The 18,834-nt window shown below is 34.0% G+C and overlaps 1 protein-coding gene across 7 annotated transcripts; it reads left to right on the top strand.

Moving 5' to 3' along the window:
* The first annotated feature begins 1,222 nt into the window (after window positions 1-1,222).
* Window positions 1,223-7,296, top strand: LOC122313930. Of its 7 annotated transcripts, none has more exons than XM_043129254.1 (5): window positions 1,223-1,393; window positions 1,679-1,766; window positions 3,259-3,353; window positions 4,938-5,212; window positions 6,210-7,296. In XM_043129254.1, the coding sequence occupies exons 2-5, from the start codon at window positions 1,737-1,739 to the stop codon at window positions 7,019-7,021; spliced, it is 1,212 nt and encodes a 403-aa protein (XP_042985188.1). In that variant the 5' UTR covers window positions 1,223-1,393; window positions 1,679-1,736; the 3' UTR covers window positions 7,022-7,296. The 7 variants fall into 7 exon arrangements, with proteins under 7 accessions (XP_042985188.1, XP_042985189.1, XP_042985192.1 ...); XM_043129255.1 differs by lacking the exon at window positions 3,259-3,353 and adding an exon at window positions 2,912-3,042 and having other exon boundaries at window positions 1,224-1,393; XM_043129258.1 differs by lacking the exon at window positions 3,259-3,353 and adding an exon at window positions 2,912-3,042 and having other exon boundaries at window positions 1,225-1,393; window positions 4,924-5,212.
* The last annotated feature ends 11,538 nt before the right edge of the window (window positions 7,297-18,834 follow it).

The raw sequence follows: 18,834 nt of genomic DNA on the forward strand, positions 1-18,834 counted from the left end.
TGAAGGGGATTACAACCGACCGGCAACTAGAAAAATTAAAAGAACCCCATCAACAAACCTAAAATGAATTGAAGATGAGAGAATCTAAGAAAGAGCCTAAAGCCCGGCTCAAATGGATGGAGGGAGAGAGGAACGACAATGGAACAAGAACCCCATTAACAAATCTTAAATGGATTGATGGCATGAGAGAGAGAGAGAGAGAGAGAGAGAGAGAGAGAGAGAGAGAGAGAGAGAGAGAGAGAGAGAGAGAGAGAGTTCTTTCAAAGAAGAATGACGCACTAAGGGGAAGGGGTGGCTTGGGAGGTTAGGGCACCTTAACCCAAACGACGATGTTTGGTGTATTAAATCAAATAACGTCATTTTATATAATTTTTTCCAAAATCGTGGGTATAAAATGACTCTGTTTAAATCATTTAAGTGAAACTACGTCCTTTTACCTTATATATACATATATATTATATCAACTAGTTCAGCAATTGAAACTTGGTTCAGATTGGGACAAAACTGGTTGACATCGATTTTTTGTATTTTCTACTGCCGATTGACCGTTCTCCCCCGATTTTGGACTCCAACAGTTCGTGTACAGCCCTAGTTCCACCCACTCTACACACTAATAGGGGCAAAAAATAATTGATGAACTGGTAAACTAGACCAGACCGAACCGGTATAGAGTTTGATTTGGTCCAATATCAATTTTATTTTTCTTAAAACCGGTTAAAATCAGTTCGATTCTAGTTTTTTTCGAAAATTGGACCGGATTAGTTCATATATATATTTTAATTTTTTATATTGTATATAATTTTAATATATAACATATAATTATATAAAATAATTTTGTATTATATGATAAATTATTAAGTAATATAATATGAAATTTTAAAATCTTATATTATTATAATTTATTATATTAATAGTTATACTCATACTATATCACTAAATATTATAATATTCTATAATATATCACTATAATTTATAATATATTACAATATATTATAACTATAGTATTATATATTATATTATGTAATATATAATATAGTATATTAATATATAATATAGTATATTAAAATTGAAAAACTAAACTAAAATCGATAAAATTAAAAGAATCAGTTTAGAGGAATAATCGATACGAAATCAATTTTTAAAAATATAAAATCGGTTTATACGGGTTTAATCTCAAATTTTATTCAAAACCAGAACAAATGAACTGATTACGCATTAATTATGATGAACAAACGGCACTTACCTCCTCTTCCGTGATCCCTTTTCCAGTTCAAATCAATGCTTTAAACCCTAAATTAAAATCTGTCGAGTGCCGACTTGTCCAGCCCATCAAGCAGCCGCTCCTTCGCAGCTCACCAGCCACCTAGCAGTCCAGCTCCATCCACCGTCCACGGTAAGCTACCTCTCTCTGCTGTTATTTCACGGCAAAACTCTGACTGAACTGATTACATCAAGCATTTTCTTTGTTTGCTTGGACTCGTATTGTATATACGGAGGTTAGAAATTGAGAAACTGTAGTGGGCCATGCTTTGTCTTTGATTCAATACATTTGAATTTTGCATCATGATACGCGCTCCCAGATTTGGTGTTTGCTGGAAGTTTGCTATTTCTGCTTTAACATTGTCCAAATAATAGTTTCGGTCGGCTGTAATTCGTTTCTCCTTTTTGCTAAATCTAGTAAAGCAGCCTCCAAGCCGTCACAGTGAGAAGACTCTGCTTTCTGGACTCGCTTCACAATGGCTATTCTCTTCCACAAATTCCAACAGGTAACACTCTGTCTCACTCTCTCTCAAGAACGTTGTTTTAGTTTTGCTGGAATCATTATTCTCCATTTCTCAAGCATGTGCCTCGAAATTAGTCATCATTGGATCCTTTTGTTTTCCTACAAAACGCGTAGAAGGGAAGATGGTAATAAAATTCTTATTAATTATCAAAAAAAAAAAAAGAAAAGAAAAGAAAAAGAGATGGTCAAATTCGTTGGGTATTGAATTTCCCATTCATGCCACCAAGAAGCTCTGCTCCACTCAGCTTAATCTACTACTATTATTGAACTGATTGAGTTGGGTTTCTGATTTTATACAAACCTAGGACAAGTATAAGTTATAACATAAGATTTAAATTTGTTTTTTTCTTCTTATTTTTTCTTCTTTTCTCAGCAACTAAAAAAATGGTGAGAATGGGTTTGAAAGTTGTGACAGTAGCATAGATGCCAATTGAAAACGCATGTGGTTTACTCTCTCTCTCCCTCTGTGCCACCCCTCCCTCCCTCCTCTTTCTGGGAATGGGTTTACTTTTGCTGAATTTTCATTTTCTTTAAATGATTATGTTGCTTTAGGCCTTGTTTGGTTACATAGACGAGATAAGATGAAAGTTGAATAAAATATTGTTAGAATATAGTTTTTTAATATTATTTTTGTTTTGAGATTTGAAAATTTTGAATTATTTTTGTATTTTGTTTGGGAGTTTGGAAAAGTTGAAATGATTAGATGAGATGAGATGGTTTGTGAAAACAAACCAGGCCTTACTCTTGAAAAATGCATCATTAAAGACAGACTGGAGGAGTTCTTAATAGATTGAATATGTCAAAAAGGAGTTAAATAAATTGCTTGACATGACTAGCATGGCCCGTAATATGTCAATTGAAATGAAGGACCTGGATCGTCCAAAAGGTTATAGTCATGTAGGATGAAACCAGCATTGCAGGATCATTATTTGGGATCGTAGGACCCTATTGTTGCATCAGGGAAAGTGGGGGGCAGCAAGCCAGCTAGAATATAAAGAGGAAGTTGAGGACATGCATCAGCCTTTTGAAACTTTCTAGCATTAATTTGCAAATTTAAGACATTTTTGGGCACGACAATCTGGTTAGAGGAAAATGGTTAGTTGTTCACTGACGAGTTGTAAATTGCAGATTATATGGTGTATGAATGAATGAAGGCTTATGTGCTTAGTTAAATTATGATGCCTAACATTAGACAATGGGTGAGCCTTGCTGGAAGCTTTCCTTCTGGGAAGAAGTATGAGCTTGGAATGGCATGCAAGGTGCATATTATCACAACGAAGACCACTTCTTCACCATAGGCTTTAATGTGCTCATGTATTTAACCTGCTTTTTTATGCATTTCTCTTTTCTTGCATCCCTTATTGGTGTTTCTTTTTCTGCACCCTTTAACTGAATTAGATTTTTGCTTGGTGATGAATTGAAACTACAATTTGAAATTATATTATAATTTTTTTGCTTGTAAATGGTATTCCCAGGCAGTGAAAAATCTTGCGAAAAATCCCATGTTTGCTAAGGATCCTAGACAACTACAATTTGAAGCAGACATAAATCGGCTGTTTCTTTATACCAGGTCCTTGTCACTTTATTATCTTATCATGCCACCACGGAACATGAACTGTACGTGGCTTCTGTTGCTCAAGTTACCATTTGTACTCATATGTAAAGATAGGGGGGCAGAATAAGAGTTGTCAGATTGATGAATAATTCTCTTGGATGGATTCATTATGGAACATTATAAAATAGAGCTGTTGGGCATTCCCCCCCTTACAAGGTCAGGAATGCTAATAAATGTTAAAAATCAAACATTAGTGAGGTATAAAAAAATCCATAAAGCAAAAATAATCCAAGTTTTATCAGATAAAAGGTCATCAGTAGCACTTATTAAAAAAATTCTTTGAGTCTTGTGCTAATTCTCAAGAATCATGTAAGAGAAAAATAAACTTTAGGAACGTCTAGGTTTACGTCTCTTCTCCCTTAGCAATGTCCTGTCTCTTCTCCCTTAGCAATGTCCTGTCTCTCAACTTTTCCATCACATTGTCCTTCACTAGGCCGGTTAACATGTAAAAACAACACAGTGAGCCAAATACCCAATTAGTTTTGTTTTAATTTATATTCTAAAGTAGGAAGCAATACATGAAATTGTAAACATACCATTATTCAATTAAGCTTTTCCTTTTAATCATCATGCATAACTTAAGCATTACTTTTTTTTTCATTACATACAATCCATCAATCATTGATATGATTACCCCCTGTGCCCATGGGTTGGGCGATCTCAACAGTCATGATAGAAAACGGAGATGGACATCACTAGGTGCACATACCATTCCAGTGTTGCTATCCACCCCGTTATCCATTGCTAGTAGTCGTCATCATTTGTTTGTCATTAGTCATCAATCATCAAGCATTAGTCGTTAGTCATCAATCATGATGCAATCATTCAGTTAATTCCTTTTATTTTTCATTCATTTTTCCTTTCTTTCTTCAAATTTTTCAATAGTAATAATAATTATATACATATCCCACGCCCACTTCTGAGTTAGTATAAAAAACTTCTGACCATTTGGATACACAAATACCAAGCCTGTAAATTACATAGACCTGCTATTTTCTAGCTCCTAATTTGGTGTTATTTCAATATAGAAGTGAATGCACCATGATAATTTAAGCATTTCAGTATTTTGTATTGAGATTGACACTAATGAATGTATAGTTTTGGGCCAATTTTACTTTCGAAGCGTCATAAATCTTTTAACTCCTGCAGTCATGCTGTTGATGAAACTTTGTACATGCTACTTATTTTGATGAAGTAAATTCAAAATTATTTTCATGAACTGCTCAAGTTAGGTGCACTTTAGAACGTTTACTATTATATATCTTGTTACTTATAAAAAAAATTTACTATTATTTAAGTAACATATATATTTAGAAATTATTCCTTCCATTTCACAATAAATATATGAATCTGAAGAGAAGGGCTTTTAGGTGGGGGAATTTCTTTTAATGAATGTATAAACAAACCATGCATATCAAATTTGGAACAGAGATATGTTTTTGTTTCATGTGAATTTGATGCTACCTTTGTCGTTCAGTACATATAGTCATTGCTTGTCCTAAATCTCAATTTTTGCTCATGAAAGATTTAAACGTCCAGCTACAATCGTTTGGGAAGGAATGCTGACAAGGTGGATGCAGAGGAAATTATTGATATGGCGAATAAAGCCTCCGTTTCTGATCAACAGAAGCAAGTCCAAGAAAACATCCACTCACAAATCAAAAGTTTTTGCATGTCTATGGATGAAATTCTTCTCCCTAATAATAAAAAGATAGATGAGGCACTCGAATTGCCACCACAATCAGCTGCTGCTCCTCGTCGTAGTGGCCTTAGTTTTGCTGTTGGCAAGGATGACCAACCTAATTACCATGCTGGTAAGGTTCCATTTGCTATCCAGAAAACTTTTTACAAAGTTATTATGAGCATAAGATGGCATGATGCACCTTGACATGTTCAGAATCACGTAGTTTTATTCTGTCAGTTCCTATATGGATGACATAATGGAATGATCTTGATTATGAGGAATGATGTTAATGAACACAAGTTCACTGGTTTACGTAAACAAGTTTATCTATTTGGAAAGTGTAGAAGTACTTAGAAGTCAAGATTCAATCTTTTCCAAGTGAGATGCCAGCAAATAAAATCTATCATTTGAGTAGCAGGGGCTGTGTATGTGTGTGTGTGTGTTTTTTTTTTTTTTTTTTTTTTGGGGGGGGGGGGGGGGGGGGGGGGGGGTGGATTGCCTCCCTCCAGTATGTTTAAATTGAGTTTAAGGCATGGTGCTTTGGAGAGGGCAGTGTCCATGTGTTGGCCTCCCATGGACTGGTGCTGGTGCTTAGCCTAAGAGTGACTGTTGCAGGAAACTTCTTTCCTTCTCCATCTTGTGTTGCAGAGGGTTCTCTTGACATCTCAGTCATAGGAAACATTCATTTGATCTTTTCTTCTGTCAGCTTGTATCAGTTTTGTTTGTCATGATTAATTTTTCATCAAATTGTTGACCACAAACTTTTGTTTATTATGTCACTTGCAATATGGGTAGGTAATGCCCTTTGTGGCCTAAATATTTAGACCCTGTCAATTTGGATGCAATTTCATGGAATTTTGAAATAGACGTTTTGTAAATTTTGAAGAAAAAAGGAAATAGTAGAAAAGGCATCGTAAGAATCACATGTACTGTTTGACCTTACTTCATTCTTTGCTTCTTCTGTACCCGTTGTCTGCTTATGCATAGAAACAGCAGCCTGAATTAATTGTGTCAGATCCCTTGTTTCTGATTACCCATGTGTGTGTGTGTGAGAGTTCTAGAACAAACCCCCCCCCCAACCAAAAAAAACCACATAACTACTGAATATTGATGATTTTTCAGCACAGTTATACCGGAAACAAGGCCATCAAAACAAGCTGAGGTCTCTGAAAGACTAAAGGACCTCATTGGTTACCGACTTGATATCAAGCCATCTCAAATACTCCATGAGGAAGCTGGGCAAGGCTTATTTTTAGATGGTGAAGCTGATGTGGGTGCAGTTGTAGCTTTTTACCCCGGCGTAATATACTTCCCAGCTTACTACCGTTACATTCCTGGATACCCAAAAGTTGATGCACGAAACCCATATTTGATCACTCGGTATGATGGAAGTGTGATCAACGCCCAACCTTGGGGTTTTGGGGGTGAAGGCCGTGAAGTTTGGAATGGCCTTAGCATGGCAGACTTTAAGCCAGACATGCAAGGTGTTGAGAAGGGTTCAGAGCGTGTCTGGAAATTGCTCAGTACTCCTTTGGAAGGTACACGAGCAGGTATCAAGGGTGATGTATTGGAGCGGAGAAACCCATTGGCTTTTGCTCATTTTGCTAACCACCCAGCAAAAGGCATGGTCCCCAATGTCATGATTTGCCCTTATGATTTCCCATTAACTGAGAAAAACATGAGACCCTATATTCCAAATATATTGTTTGGAAATGCTGAAGAAGTAAAGATGAAAAGATTTGGCAGCTTTTGGTTCAAATTTGGGGGTTCAGGAAATGGTGGGTCAGATGTTGCTGTTTTGAAGACACTTGTTCTGGTGGCTACTAGGGCACTTTGTGATGAAGAACTGCTCTTAAACTACAGGTTGAGCAACTCTAAGCGACGGCCAGCCTGGTACACTCCTGTGGATGAAGAGGAGGATAGAAGGAGATGGAGCTAAATTAGTGTAAGTTGACTTGAAAGCCATAAATGCATCGGATTCCTTCATTTTACCCTGGGCCATATTTATTTCTTGTTCTTACTTCGCGTCAGACTTTGTGTTATGAAAATGATCAAGATGGAAAAAAAATAAATAAATGGACATAGCTGGTGACATTACTAAACAAATGATGATATTCAGACATTTGCCATGATGGATTCAAAAATTTTGGTTCTGAACGGACATTTGTTAGCCTGCTTTAAGCAGGCATGGTATCCAAGCCAATTTGTATTTTCTATCTTGTCTCTTTATAGCTCACTGCAAAGCTTGTGCACTTGCATTGTTTGGCTTTTGGGCATTCCTCATGCTTGGGTTTCTATTCACTACGACCATATTTATGGCATTACCCGAGAATCCACTTTGAACTTTCTGTGCCTGTCTTGTCTTATCATCTCTAAATTACTCAACTGAATGTTATCCATTATCTTTTCAACTGTCAATCAATCGAGTCCAAAAGGTGACCTTTCAGCTTCTTCACCTTTACCCTTTTGATCCCTTGAGGTTTAGCCTTCCCTCCAGCTATCTTTCCACGTTTAATCTACCAATCATTTGGTGGATTGAATCTACAACAAGTTTCAATCCTTTTCACTGTGCTTGGTCCATACAAAGCGCTGCAGCCTGCAGTGCAGGTTGGTTTTTGAGCAGTTGAGCCCTTCGCTTATAAAAAGGAACGTTCGCTTTTGGGGTCTGAGAATGCCTTAGTGTTGCTTCTTCGTATGTGCAATCTGGTTCTTCTGCAACCTATTGTCTGAGTTTTGAATTGAGGATTTGACTGGTATTTTTGAGTTTTCTCCAAGGTTTTCAGAATGGATTATTTTCTCTGATCTTTTGTTTCGTTCTGTGGATGGCCTTGTATTTTGATAGGGTTGTTCCTTTTGCTCTCCTATATTAGTCTGAGGACTGATCTTTTATCTGTGTAGTCCTGTGTCCTCTGTTGTCTTCTTTTAGTTTGAGGGATGTGGGGATGGTAGGAGTTTGATGCTTCGGTAAATGGATGAATCACTGATACCGAGTCTATTATTGTTGTGATTAATGCCTTATAATTTAATTCGAGTGATATTTTGTAATGATTTTTATTTAATAAATATTTGTTTTAAGGGCATTGCATTACTTGAGTACATTAGTTATATTCAATGTGATGTACATATATTATTAAGTTTAAAATACAAAAGGTATAAATAACTGGTCCACGTAACTTGTGAATTAAAAGTTCATGGTTGGTAATAAAACATGGTCAATTTACCTAATAAGACTATAATATATCAATTATGAGAATTTATCTATTCATTGAATTGACTTCTAACTAACATGTTGATATCTAATAAGACTAGGACAGGATTAACAGTAAAACATGTTTGCCTAGTTGGGTGAAATGGTTATTTAAAAAAAATAATGTATATTTTATAATAAAAAAAAATTGATTTCAATCAATAATTTAAGGCATAGGAGAAAAAATGTGAATTCTAGCAAATATTTGGGGGTAATGATAGTTAAGTAGAGTACAATAATTACATGTTTGCATAGATTAGAAGATAAAAACATTAGTTTAAAATATAACACAGTGCAATACATATTTATAACATCGATAGTTTTAGCAAAGTTACTTGTGATAAGTTTAATACTAGTCTAACAAAAACATTAGTTTAAAATATGAGCCATCTGATGTTTCTAATATGATCCATCATTTTGTATCATCCTGTACAGGATCAATAGAGACAACATTGAAATTCTTATGCTACTGTTGGTTGAGTTGGTTAGTCTACAAAAAGTTGAATCATCCAATTTTTCTGTGAAGTTTGTGTACAATATTTTCTATATATGGAAAATTTTCTTACAAAGTAAAATTTTAATAGCCTTGTGTTGCCCAGATGACTAGCACAAGAGGGGCGGTGAATTGAGTTGTATTTAAAAATTAACAATTATAAATCAAATACACAATATAAAATATAAACAAAATACGAAGCAGCAATAAATATAAAGAGTAAGGGTAAGAGAGAATCAAACTCAGTATGTTAACGAGGTTCGTCTTCACTGCCTACATCATCACCTCAAGCTACTCCTTGAGGATCTTCAAATTCACTATTCAACATCTTTCAGGTGGAAATAGAAACCTATTATATATTTGAACAACATCGCTACAAAGGATCCGTGTAGAACACCCTCTACATTTGCAATCACCTTATACGTGGTGATTTAACTATTCCTTATGTAGAACACTTTCTATACGCACAACGGTTATATACACAATTTTACTGATACAAGAGCTGATAGTGGGTAGGTTATTCGAGAACACTCCTCAATTAGTGAAATAAGAACAATACAGCGCAAACTATATATCTCTCAAAATGAATAAGGGTTAAGGCTCAATACTTAGAGAAGAGAGAATGAAATACTTGAATGAATGTTGTATGCTCTTGGTATTGTAAATTTGAAACTCTCAAATAATTTATTTATAGGCATATGAGACTTCATATTCAAATTTAAAAAGATTCACATGTCAAAAACAACATCATTCACTTTTCAAAAAATTCAAATAAAAGTTTCTCTTCTTTTTCAATTTGTCAAATACAACATCATTCACTTTTTAAAAATTTTAAACCTAATCTTTTTACTTTTTACACATGACAAAAGAAGTACTATCTACTTTTCAAATTTTTCAAACAAAATCATCTACATTTTGCATAAGTCAAAAAGAGTATCAATCAATTTTAAAAATATTCAAATAAAACATGCCAATGTGAAATATGACAATCAATTATTTTTAATATTTTCAAAATTCAAACATTTAATCATGTCATGCATATGTGAAAAATGACAATTAATCATCTTTCAAAATTTTCAAATTTAATTTTCAAAATATTCATGCATATTTGAAAAATGTATTTTAATGCTTTATGATAAAATATTAATTTTGAGCTTTAATCCTAATTTCAAATTTTTCAAGAGATGTACAATATTACTCTATGAGTTTTATGTGAGTTTGTTCCCTTCTTACTCATGCTTGGTTCCTTAATGTACTTGACTCTATTATATAGACAAGTTGAGTTTGAGACTCCTTTATTCTTTGAATTCGTTTGTTATCATCAAAATCCATGTGTAGATATATAATTTTACAAAACTTGAAATTTTGAGTTCAACAATCTCTCACTTTTTGATGATGACAAATACTTTATAGAATCTAAAGCCTGTATTAATATTTGAGCTTCGCCTGTGCGTTAGTTTTTCAAACAAAAGTATAAATATAATTCCAAGCATATATAACAAGTTTAGTAATTCAAACAATATTAATGTCCTAGTCTAAAACTTATCTCCCTTTTGGTATCATTAAAAAGGATCTGCAGCAAGTAAATGGACTGAAGAAAAAACGGTGTGCTAGTAAAAAAAACTGTAGATAGTTGAAAAATTGGAACCGCCCGTGACCCAACAAGTGCTACAAAATCTTGAGGGCTAACTCTATGAAATTAGTGTGGCTGGAGATTTAAACAATAGCATGATGTTGTTGACAAGCAGGATTTAGCAAAAATCTGAAGGCTTTGTGTTTCTATTTAATCATGCTGGCTTAGCAATAAAACTTTTAACAATATGTGTCCAACATATTTTGTATTTTTTGACTAAATAAGATTTGAAGAGATGATAACTTGTCTTGTTTTTTATGCTATCTCTATAAAATTAGTCTTAAAGTTTATCCAATTCGCATCAAATCTTATTTTTATATCTATAACTTATTTGCATTCCTTCAATATTCTTGCTTTAAATTTTCAATTCTTTTCTCAATAGCTTATTTTTTTAACATTCATCTAGATCTATCTATGAGGTATTCTATACCTCAATGTATTCTGTCCACTATTATCAGTGAGATGTTGTAAGTGTTCAATAATAAATAAAGATCAGCTTCTTTTTCAAAATAATAATAATAATAATAATGAAGAATTGGATGTTAAGCCACTAAGGACCTATGTGAATTAAAAGCCCACCATTCACGAATGTAAGAGAGAGGGAGAAAGAGAGGGTCTACACGCTACAAGGGCTTTTTCGTTTGTTTTTTTTTTTTCCCCTCCAAGCAAGCATATTTCATTAAAGTAAAAGATGATACAAGTTAGAGATAATGAGGTTTCCCAACAAATTCTCTAAAGCAACAACCACAATACAAACGAGGTAGAAAAAAAAAAAAAAAGGGTTTTAAGATCAATTTCTTAGAGCACTCCCAATGGAATTTGTAAAACCTATTTTTATGTAAAATTTGAATAGAAGTAGCTTAAACATGTTTCCAACTGATCATGTATTTGGAAATGTATTTTACATTTTGGTAAAGTGTTAAGCTACATGTAGCATGAATTGTACACAAATGTAAAAATATTTTATTAATTTGTTCTCTTTTCTTGTACTTTTTGCCCACACTAATTTCTCTCTCTTTGTACTTTTTCTAAAACAAACTATTAAATAATATAACATTTAAATGATATGAAGAAAAAATAGATAAGCTGATGTATGGTATATTGTAAAAATCAATATGTAAAATAGAAAAAGTAAGTTTTAGTAATGTATTTTAAAGAATATGATAGATAAACCATTGAGAGTGCTTTTAGTCTTTACCTAAACCCTACAAAGAGAGTATCATCTTAAAAGATGTTTTGAACGTAAGCCACTGCCGGAGGCGATGCAAACAGAAACATTGTAGTTGAAAGCCTTGAAGTATTTGTTGGTGAAGTCCTTAGTTTCTTTCAAAATATCAATGCTTAGGGAAAGCGATAACTCGGATAGACTGGCAGATATGCAGTGGTCGAAAAGTCAACCCTCGCCTCTGGAGTGGCGCGTGAGGACCACGTGCTAGTGGAAATGAGGAGAGGTCATGCTGATCTGAAGGATCGAGGGGTGGGGAGTCTGCTGGTATGGCACGTGTAGCCAGCGGAGCTGTCGGAGCGCGGCGGCGAGTGAGGGCCACGCGCTGACATTTTTGTTGCGGTTCCGCATTGTTCCAGTAGATCAGTAGGAGGAGAATGTCTTGATGGAGCGCGTGTCGATTGTTTATGGCCAGAAAGCTACAGATCTAAGAAAATCCGAACCGGTAGAAAAACACTACCACATAAGCATATTCACATATAAGTAGCAGAAAATGAACAGAAAAGGAAAGCGAGATGGAGAGGAAGGTGGAGCGGAGGCTCACACCTTCCTCTTCGGCGAAACTGAACAGAGAGATTTATTTTTCCTAGAGAGAAGTTCTGACTTCTCTTTCTAAACTGAACGCCACCCGCTACAAGGGCTTAATTAGACATAAAATTAGGCAATTGACTTGAAGAGAAAAAGGGGGGGAGGCATTAGAGGGGTACTTTGACTGCTTAAGAGGGATCTAAACTAGGGAGCTTATTTATCACCTTTCCTTGTCATATCCATTGGAGTGGTTGTAGAGAGTTTAAAGAGGATTAAAGAGCTTGTATTTAAACACATGAAAGTAGGCCTCATTGTCGAATTATGGAAATCATTCTCATTTACTTTTTATCATTTATTATTAAATTAGTCATGAATGAACACTTCAAGCACTACATCACCACCAAGCACTGTTGGACCTTTGTGGTTGAAAAAAGCACCAACTGTTAGGGGTGTAAGGAGTTCATTCCAGGCTAGAAAAACCGATCGGACCGAACTTTAGACCGGTCGGTCTTGGTCCCATAAATCGTGGACCAAAATAATTCAGTCCAGTCCCGATATCTATAAATTTTGGACCAAACTGGACCGAACTCTTATGTATATTTTAAAAATATTTTTAATAATTTAATATATTATTTTTATATAGTAATTATATAAGTCAATGATGTAATTTTTATCTAATTTATTATCATTGACCATATCAAATATTTTTTTAATGAGTTAGTTACATAATCCACATGAATAATTTACTTAATTTTTATTTAAATTATTTTAATTTAGTAATCTTAATAAAATTTTTTATTAATTTATTTGAAAAAAAATAAAAAAAATAATTGAAGTGGACCGACCGGACTGATAGCTACCAGTTCAGTCCATATGGATGTTCGGTCCAGCCCGATCTGGAAAAAATGATTGACCAAAAATTTCGGTCGATCAACCTTCTAAACCAGACCAATTTCCACTCTACCAACAGTCCAATTAGGATCAAATCCTGGGCCTTTGCTTTTCTCTTTATGAATAAGTTTTTCATATATTACAATTAAGATAAGAGGTTGAACTATGCAAACGGTCTATATAGGAATTATAAAAAAGAGGTAATATATGTAAACCATAAATTAAATTTTGAGTTTTGCTGAATAATGTAGAATAGTAACACCATATATATATATATATATATATATAAGTTTTTAAGAAGCACCGTTGCATTTTACGTAGTCCGCTATCCAGTGAACGTGGGTTTTTTGTTAAATATATTTCACCCACATAATTACAAATTTTAAAAGATAAATAATCTAATATAAATATTATATTCTAATTTAATTTCTTGAAATAAAACAGGAAAAAAAATTGTAGTTATCATAAAATTTTAAATAAGACCAAATTCTAATTTGATGATATTATAAGAAAAATTTATTAAAAAACTGTTAACAATTTGCAAGGCACCCGGCCTTATGACTGGCCATTTAAGAGCATTGGTCAATGCCAGTTATAAATTGTGGACTAGAACAAAGACAAAAGTATCAAAAACTAAGGAAGATATGCAAATTAGACAGGGACGTTATAGTTTATACAGATATATATATATATATATCTCATAACCTTGTGTAATTTCCTTTTGATTCCAATTTTGTAAAATATAAATTTTAATGGTTTTTTAATTAAAGTATATTTAAAAAATAAAAAAAATAAAATAAACCTGTGATAGACTGTTATACGTAAGAAGAGAAATTTACCAGACGTCCCGTGTCAATTATAACAAGAGAAATGATTTTTCTAGTCATGAGTGCTGAAAGGTTATATAATTATTTTTAAAAAAAGTGAATAAATACGTGACTTACATGAAAAAAAATAAAAATTAATATTTTAATAATAGATTACACTCTTTTTCAAAGTGACTATATAATACTTATGCCCTCTACGAGTATATGTATACATTACTCTAATACAATTGCTACGAGAATTGATGCGTCCTTACAAAATATAATCCTTACCAGTTACCGGAAGTTGCTTGTGGTATGCAAAGACATTTCGACAAGATCGAAAGGGTGCACGTACTGATAATGTGCACCGACTGTGCATTTTTTCTCGGCTGTGCATTTTAGGTATATTAACATAAATGCACAATCAATGCATTTAGCATTTCCCTTTGCAGACAAGAGATGCGTGGCTTGGGCCGCAGACCAATAAATACAAGAATGTGCGGTCGAGGTTGTATCTTTAAACTTATGTTGTACTAAATCTCGTTGTCTATAATTTTCAAACAACTTTACCTTCACAACTTCTACAAGTCTAGAGCTGTTCTTTGTATACAAATGTGTCGTACTTTTCAAGGAGTCGTTATCCATCTTCTACTAATCTAATTCCATACATGAGATGTGTTACTTATAAAAGTCCCGCACGAAACAGAATTGGTGGGAATCGATGTTGGACATACGCGAATTCAATACATCTTTCAAATTCTTTTCAAGCTTATGATCATTTAATTAAAAATAAGAAGATTACGGTTCGGTTTGGCCATTGGAATTTTTTATCTCAAACATAAAATTTTCATCTCATTATTACAACTTTCTCAAATCTCCATATAAAATATAATAAATAATTCAACTTTTTCTTAACTTTTTTAAATTTCAAAATAATAATAATATTAAAATATAATATTTTAATATTTAATCTTAAAACTCAAAATTCTCATCTAAAAAATCTCAGTGACTAAGCATAACCGTACGTGACTCAACACGAACATTAATTTTTCTTTAAAAATAACTTATAATAAATATTTTTGTATCAAACAATACTATTTATTATCTATGAATCTTAAACTTTAAACTTTAATTTTGAGCTCTAACATATTAGAAGAATACAAAATCTGACACCGAAATCAGTTTATTTCCAACTTTTGGAGAGATTTGAGGGTTTGTATAGACGCTCAAACGAAGCCTAAGTTTACGTGGCTTCCAAATTCCAATGCCAATCTTATGCGACCCTCACTCTCAAATGTACGGAAATTTTTATTTTATTTTGTTTTATCTGGTCATGTTTAATATCATTTAATTACGTTTTGATATTTATAGTTTTAAAGTATTCAAGTTTTGTATACTCTCTTTAAAAAAGTGAAGGTAAATTTAGGATTCATATGAAAAAATTATTTGTTTAATAGTAAACCCTATTTTTTTAAAAGGAAGTGTGCAAGACTTGCATACTTTATGATTGTATCTAATATTACTCAATCAATCATGATTTAGCTTCCAAATAAAGAAAAAGTTTCAAGAGTTCCTTCCAATTATTCTTCCTAATTTCTTTAGCTTTAAAGGTTTGATTCTCAAGTAGGAAACCTTTTTCCTTGATTTCTTCTTCTTCGCCAAATAAACTAAATTAATAATGAAGATTGGGGATCAAAAATTTTCCTTAAAAATAATTTATTATAAATATTGGTGTCTCGAACAATACTATATCATGTTTTTAAATTCAATCTGTTTTCTTGAATCATCATGATCGAGTCCAACTTGAACTCGAATTCGTCAGCATCCTACTCCAATAGGGATACAACTCTACAAGTCATCTTCATGTTAAAACTCTTTAACCTAATCTAACTGAAACTAGTCTTCATCCTCTGTCAAATCTCTATATAAATATCTCCCTTCCACATTTTATTTGAAAAAAAAAAACCATAAATCTCCGAGTTCAGCACCGTGATTGATTTTGTGTCAGAAATTTAATGAAGTAATGCTGCAAATTAAGTAATTTGATCATAAATTAGAATTAGCATACGTTAGCGAGTTATATATATTATTATTAAAGCTAATTTTTTTGAAGCCAGTGTTTATGTCACACTCATGTCATGATATTTTTAAGCACGTTATTCATCATATTTCATTCTGCATATTATAGTTAGGTATATATTCTGCATCTCACGTTGCATAAGACAGATAAACTTTCATAAGATCTGTGACGCCCCCAAATCCCACATACGGACACGTGGAAATCGAGACGTCGAGATGATGACAACACTGGTCACCACCTTATCGCCAAGTGCCAAGTGTGTGTACATGCAACAAGTGTGCAAATAAAAACACGCAGCAGATAAATAAAGTCTTATAATTAAGTACCAGAATTTTTTTTGTTTAATACAAATCCATTCAAAACATACATAATAAAATATTACAAGTCTCAAATATTGTTTCAAACCAAGCTACAAGGCATAAACTCCAAATCAATACTCCGGCGAAGCCGCCTCCTTGGGCTCAGCCTCCTCCTCCTCCTCGACCTCTGCATCAAAATCTACGGTACCAAAATGGTGTCGCAGGTAAGTAAAGATCCAAACGCCACAAGATAAAAATATATTAAACTTAAACAATGTGCATGAAAGAATGCCGAATGCATATAACCCATAAAATTACATTTTTCCACGCATGCCAAAATCCCATTTTGGCCCAAAACATACCCTTTAAAACCAGTCCTTTCCATTATCTAGATAATGGCCCAAATCAAGAAACCACCATTTTTTCAAAAAATGGATCACAAAGCCTCAAACATAACCTCGCCATTTTTTCCAGAAAATTGCCCGTATCCAATATCCAAAAACCTGATCCAATTTATTGCATGCACCATGATCTCCCCTAGAAATCATCAGCACACTCTGGCTCCACTGCCACACCGCAAGTAATGACTACGATGTGTGACACCTAAACGAACGATGCCCAGTTCTCGCGCTCAGCGCGTACCTGGACCAGGCCATCCTCTAGTCCCCGCCAGCCTAAGAACCACGGAGTCGACACGACAGTGTTACCGTATCGTGCGATCCGGTCGTCGCCCAACGACAATACAGGGGATGTCACTCAGTATTATCCACTCCCGAGTGACCAGAGGAGCTCCACCGAGATAATACCCCGGGGCGGTGATACACACGCACCCGAAAATCCATTTACACAAATAATACCGATTTTTCTCAATTAAATAAATGCACATGAATGCATCATGCAATGCACACCTCAAGATACAAATCATCCAACCAATCACAAAATCAACAAAACTAAACAACTCCGTCCTCAATCCATCCGACCCCCGACTCCTCGGACTCAGTCCGGAATTAACTAACTAGTCAAATAAATAATTGTAAGAGCAATAATATATTTAAATCTAAAATAGAGTTTGAAAAATACTTACAGCGCTATAAGGTAATTTTCGAAGGATCACAACGTTGCAAACGACGGAGAAAAAGCAATGTAATAGTATAAAATACACTGTAGCCGTGGGTTGTAAAATACCCACTTTTGAACGGGGACAAACCAAGACTTGAAATTGATAGAGAATGGCCTAGAGATGTTTATGAAGCTAATGGAAGCGAGTTTTGGCCGTGGGTGGCGGTGGAAGTGAAAAAAGGGTAAATCGGAGTGGAACTCGTGGGAGCTGCTCCGGCAACGGATCAGGGCCGAAAATGGGTGCTTTAAGACGACAAGAGGTAGGTGATGAAGTGGTGAAAAGATGGTGGCCGAAGGTGGAGCGACGGCGGCAGAAATGCTCAAAAACCGTGCGGCTTAGATGGGCTCTTAGCGGTGAACGACGGCTTGGATAAAGGTGAAACTTGGTGGGTGGTTCACCGGTCGGAGGGAGAGGTTTCTGGGTGGTTGGTGTAGGCCACGGTGGCGGACGGAAGTGGTCTGGGCTGAAGAAGCAACTGGCGACAGAGGAGAGAGAGAGAACGTGCTGTGCGCGGGAGGAAGAAGAAGGAAGAAAGAAAAAGAAGAAAAAAAGAAAGGAAAGAATGGAAAAAAGAAAAGGAAAAGAGAAAAAGAAAAAGAAAAAAGAAAAAGAAAAGATGGAGAAAAGAAATGAGGTCCAATCCTCATCCCCTGGAGTCCAAAAACTGATCCGACGAAAACAATATTAAAAACTATAAAACGACTAACTTAATTTAAACACTACATCAAGTTAAAATATAATAAATAACTAATAAAAACTAAGAACTAAATTTTAAATAAAAAAACAAGCTAAATTAAATTACACAGCAATTTAAATTCAAAACGATAATTAATATAAAGAAAGCTCCACAAAACAAATATCACAACTAAATAAATTCAACTAAAATACAATAATTTAAAATAAAAGAACTAATATATTCATTAAATTAAAATACTCATTCAGTGAAATTACTCGTAAAAAGGGGATGTCACAAGATCAAGAGTAATATAAGCTCATAATAGTTAATCAGATAGTTATTTAGATGCAAGGTACCAATGCAGTTCAGGTTGAATGTGCAAGCCACGTACTCAAGCACGATCCACCTTAGTACACCAGAGTATTGCACAATTAACTTCCTTTGCTATAGTAGGGAAAGTTAGTGTAGAAACTTGCACACAGGGTTAAGTTTATTGGCTAGCCAGATAAGTCAGATCAATCAAATAAATAAGATTAGTTAGTTAATTCAGATAAATCAATAATGCATATCATAAGCATCAATATGATTAGTCATAATTTTAAGTTCTCAGCATGAAATATTTATAAAAAATCTTATGTTAAGTATGTTTAAGTTATAATGGATTTTTTATTGAGTTATCGACTCATTTTAGTTTACTTTTATATTTTTAAATCACCCTAGATTAGGATAATTATGACGATAGAACTACAGGATG

This window comes from Carya illinoinensis, chromosome 6 (assembly GCF_018687715.1).
Source record: "Carya illinoinensis cultivar Pawnee chromosome 6, C.illinoinensisPawnee_v1, whole genome shotgun sequence".
Lineage (NCBI taxonomy): Eukaryota > Viridiplantae > Streptophyta > Magnoliopsida > Fagales > Juglandaceae > Carya > Carya illinoinensis.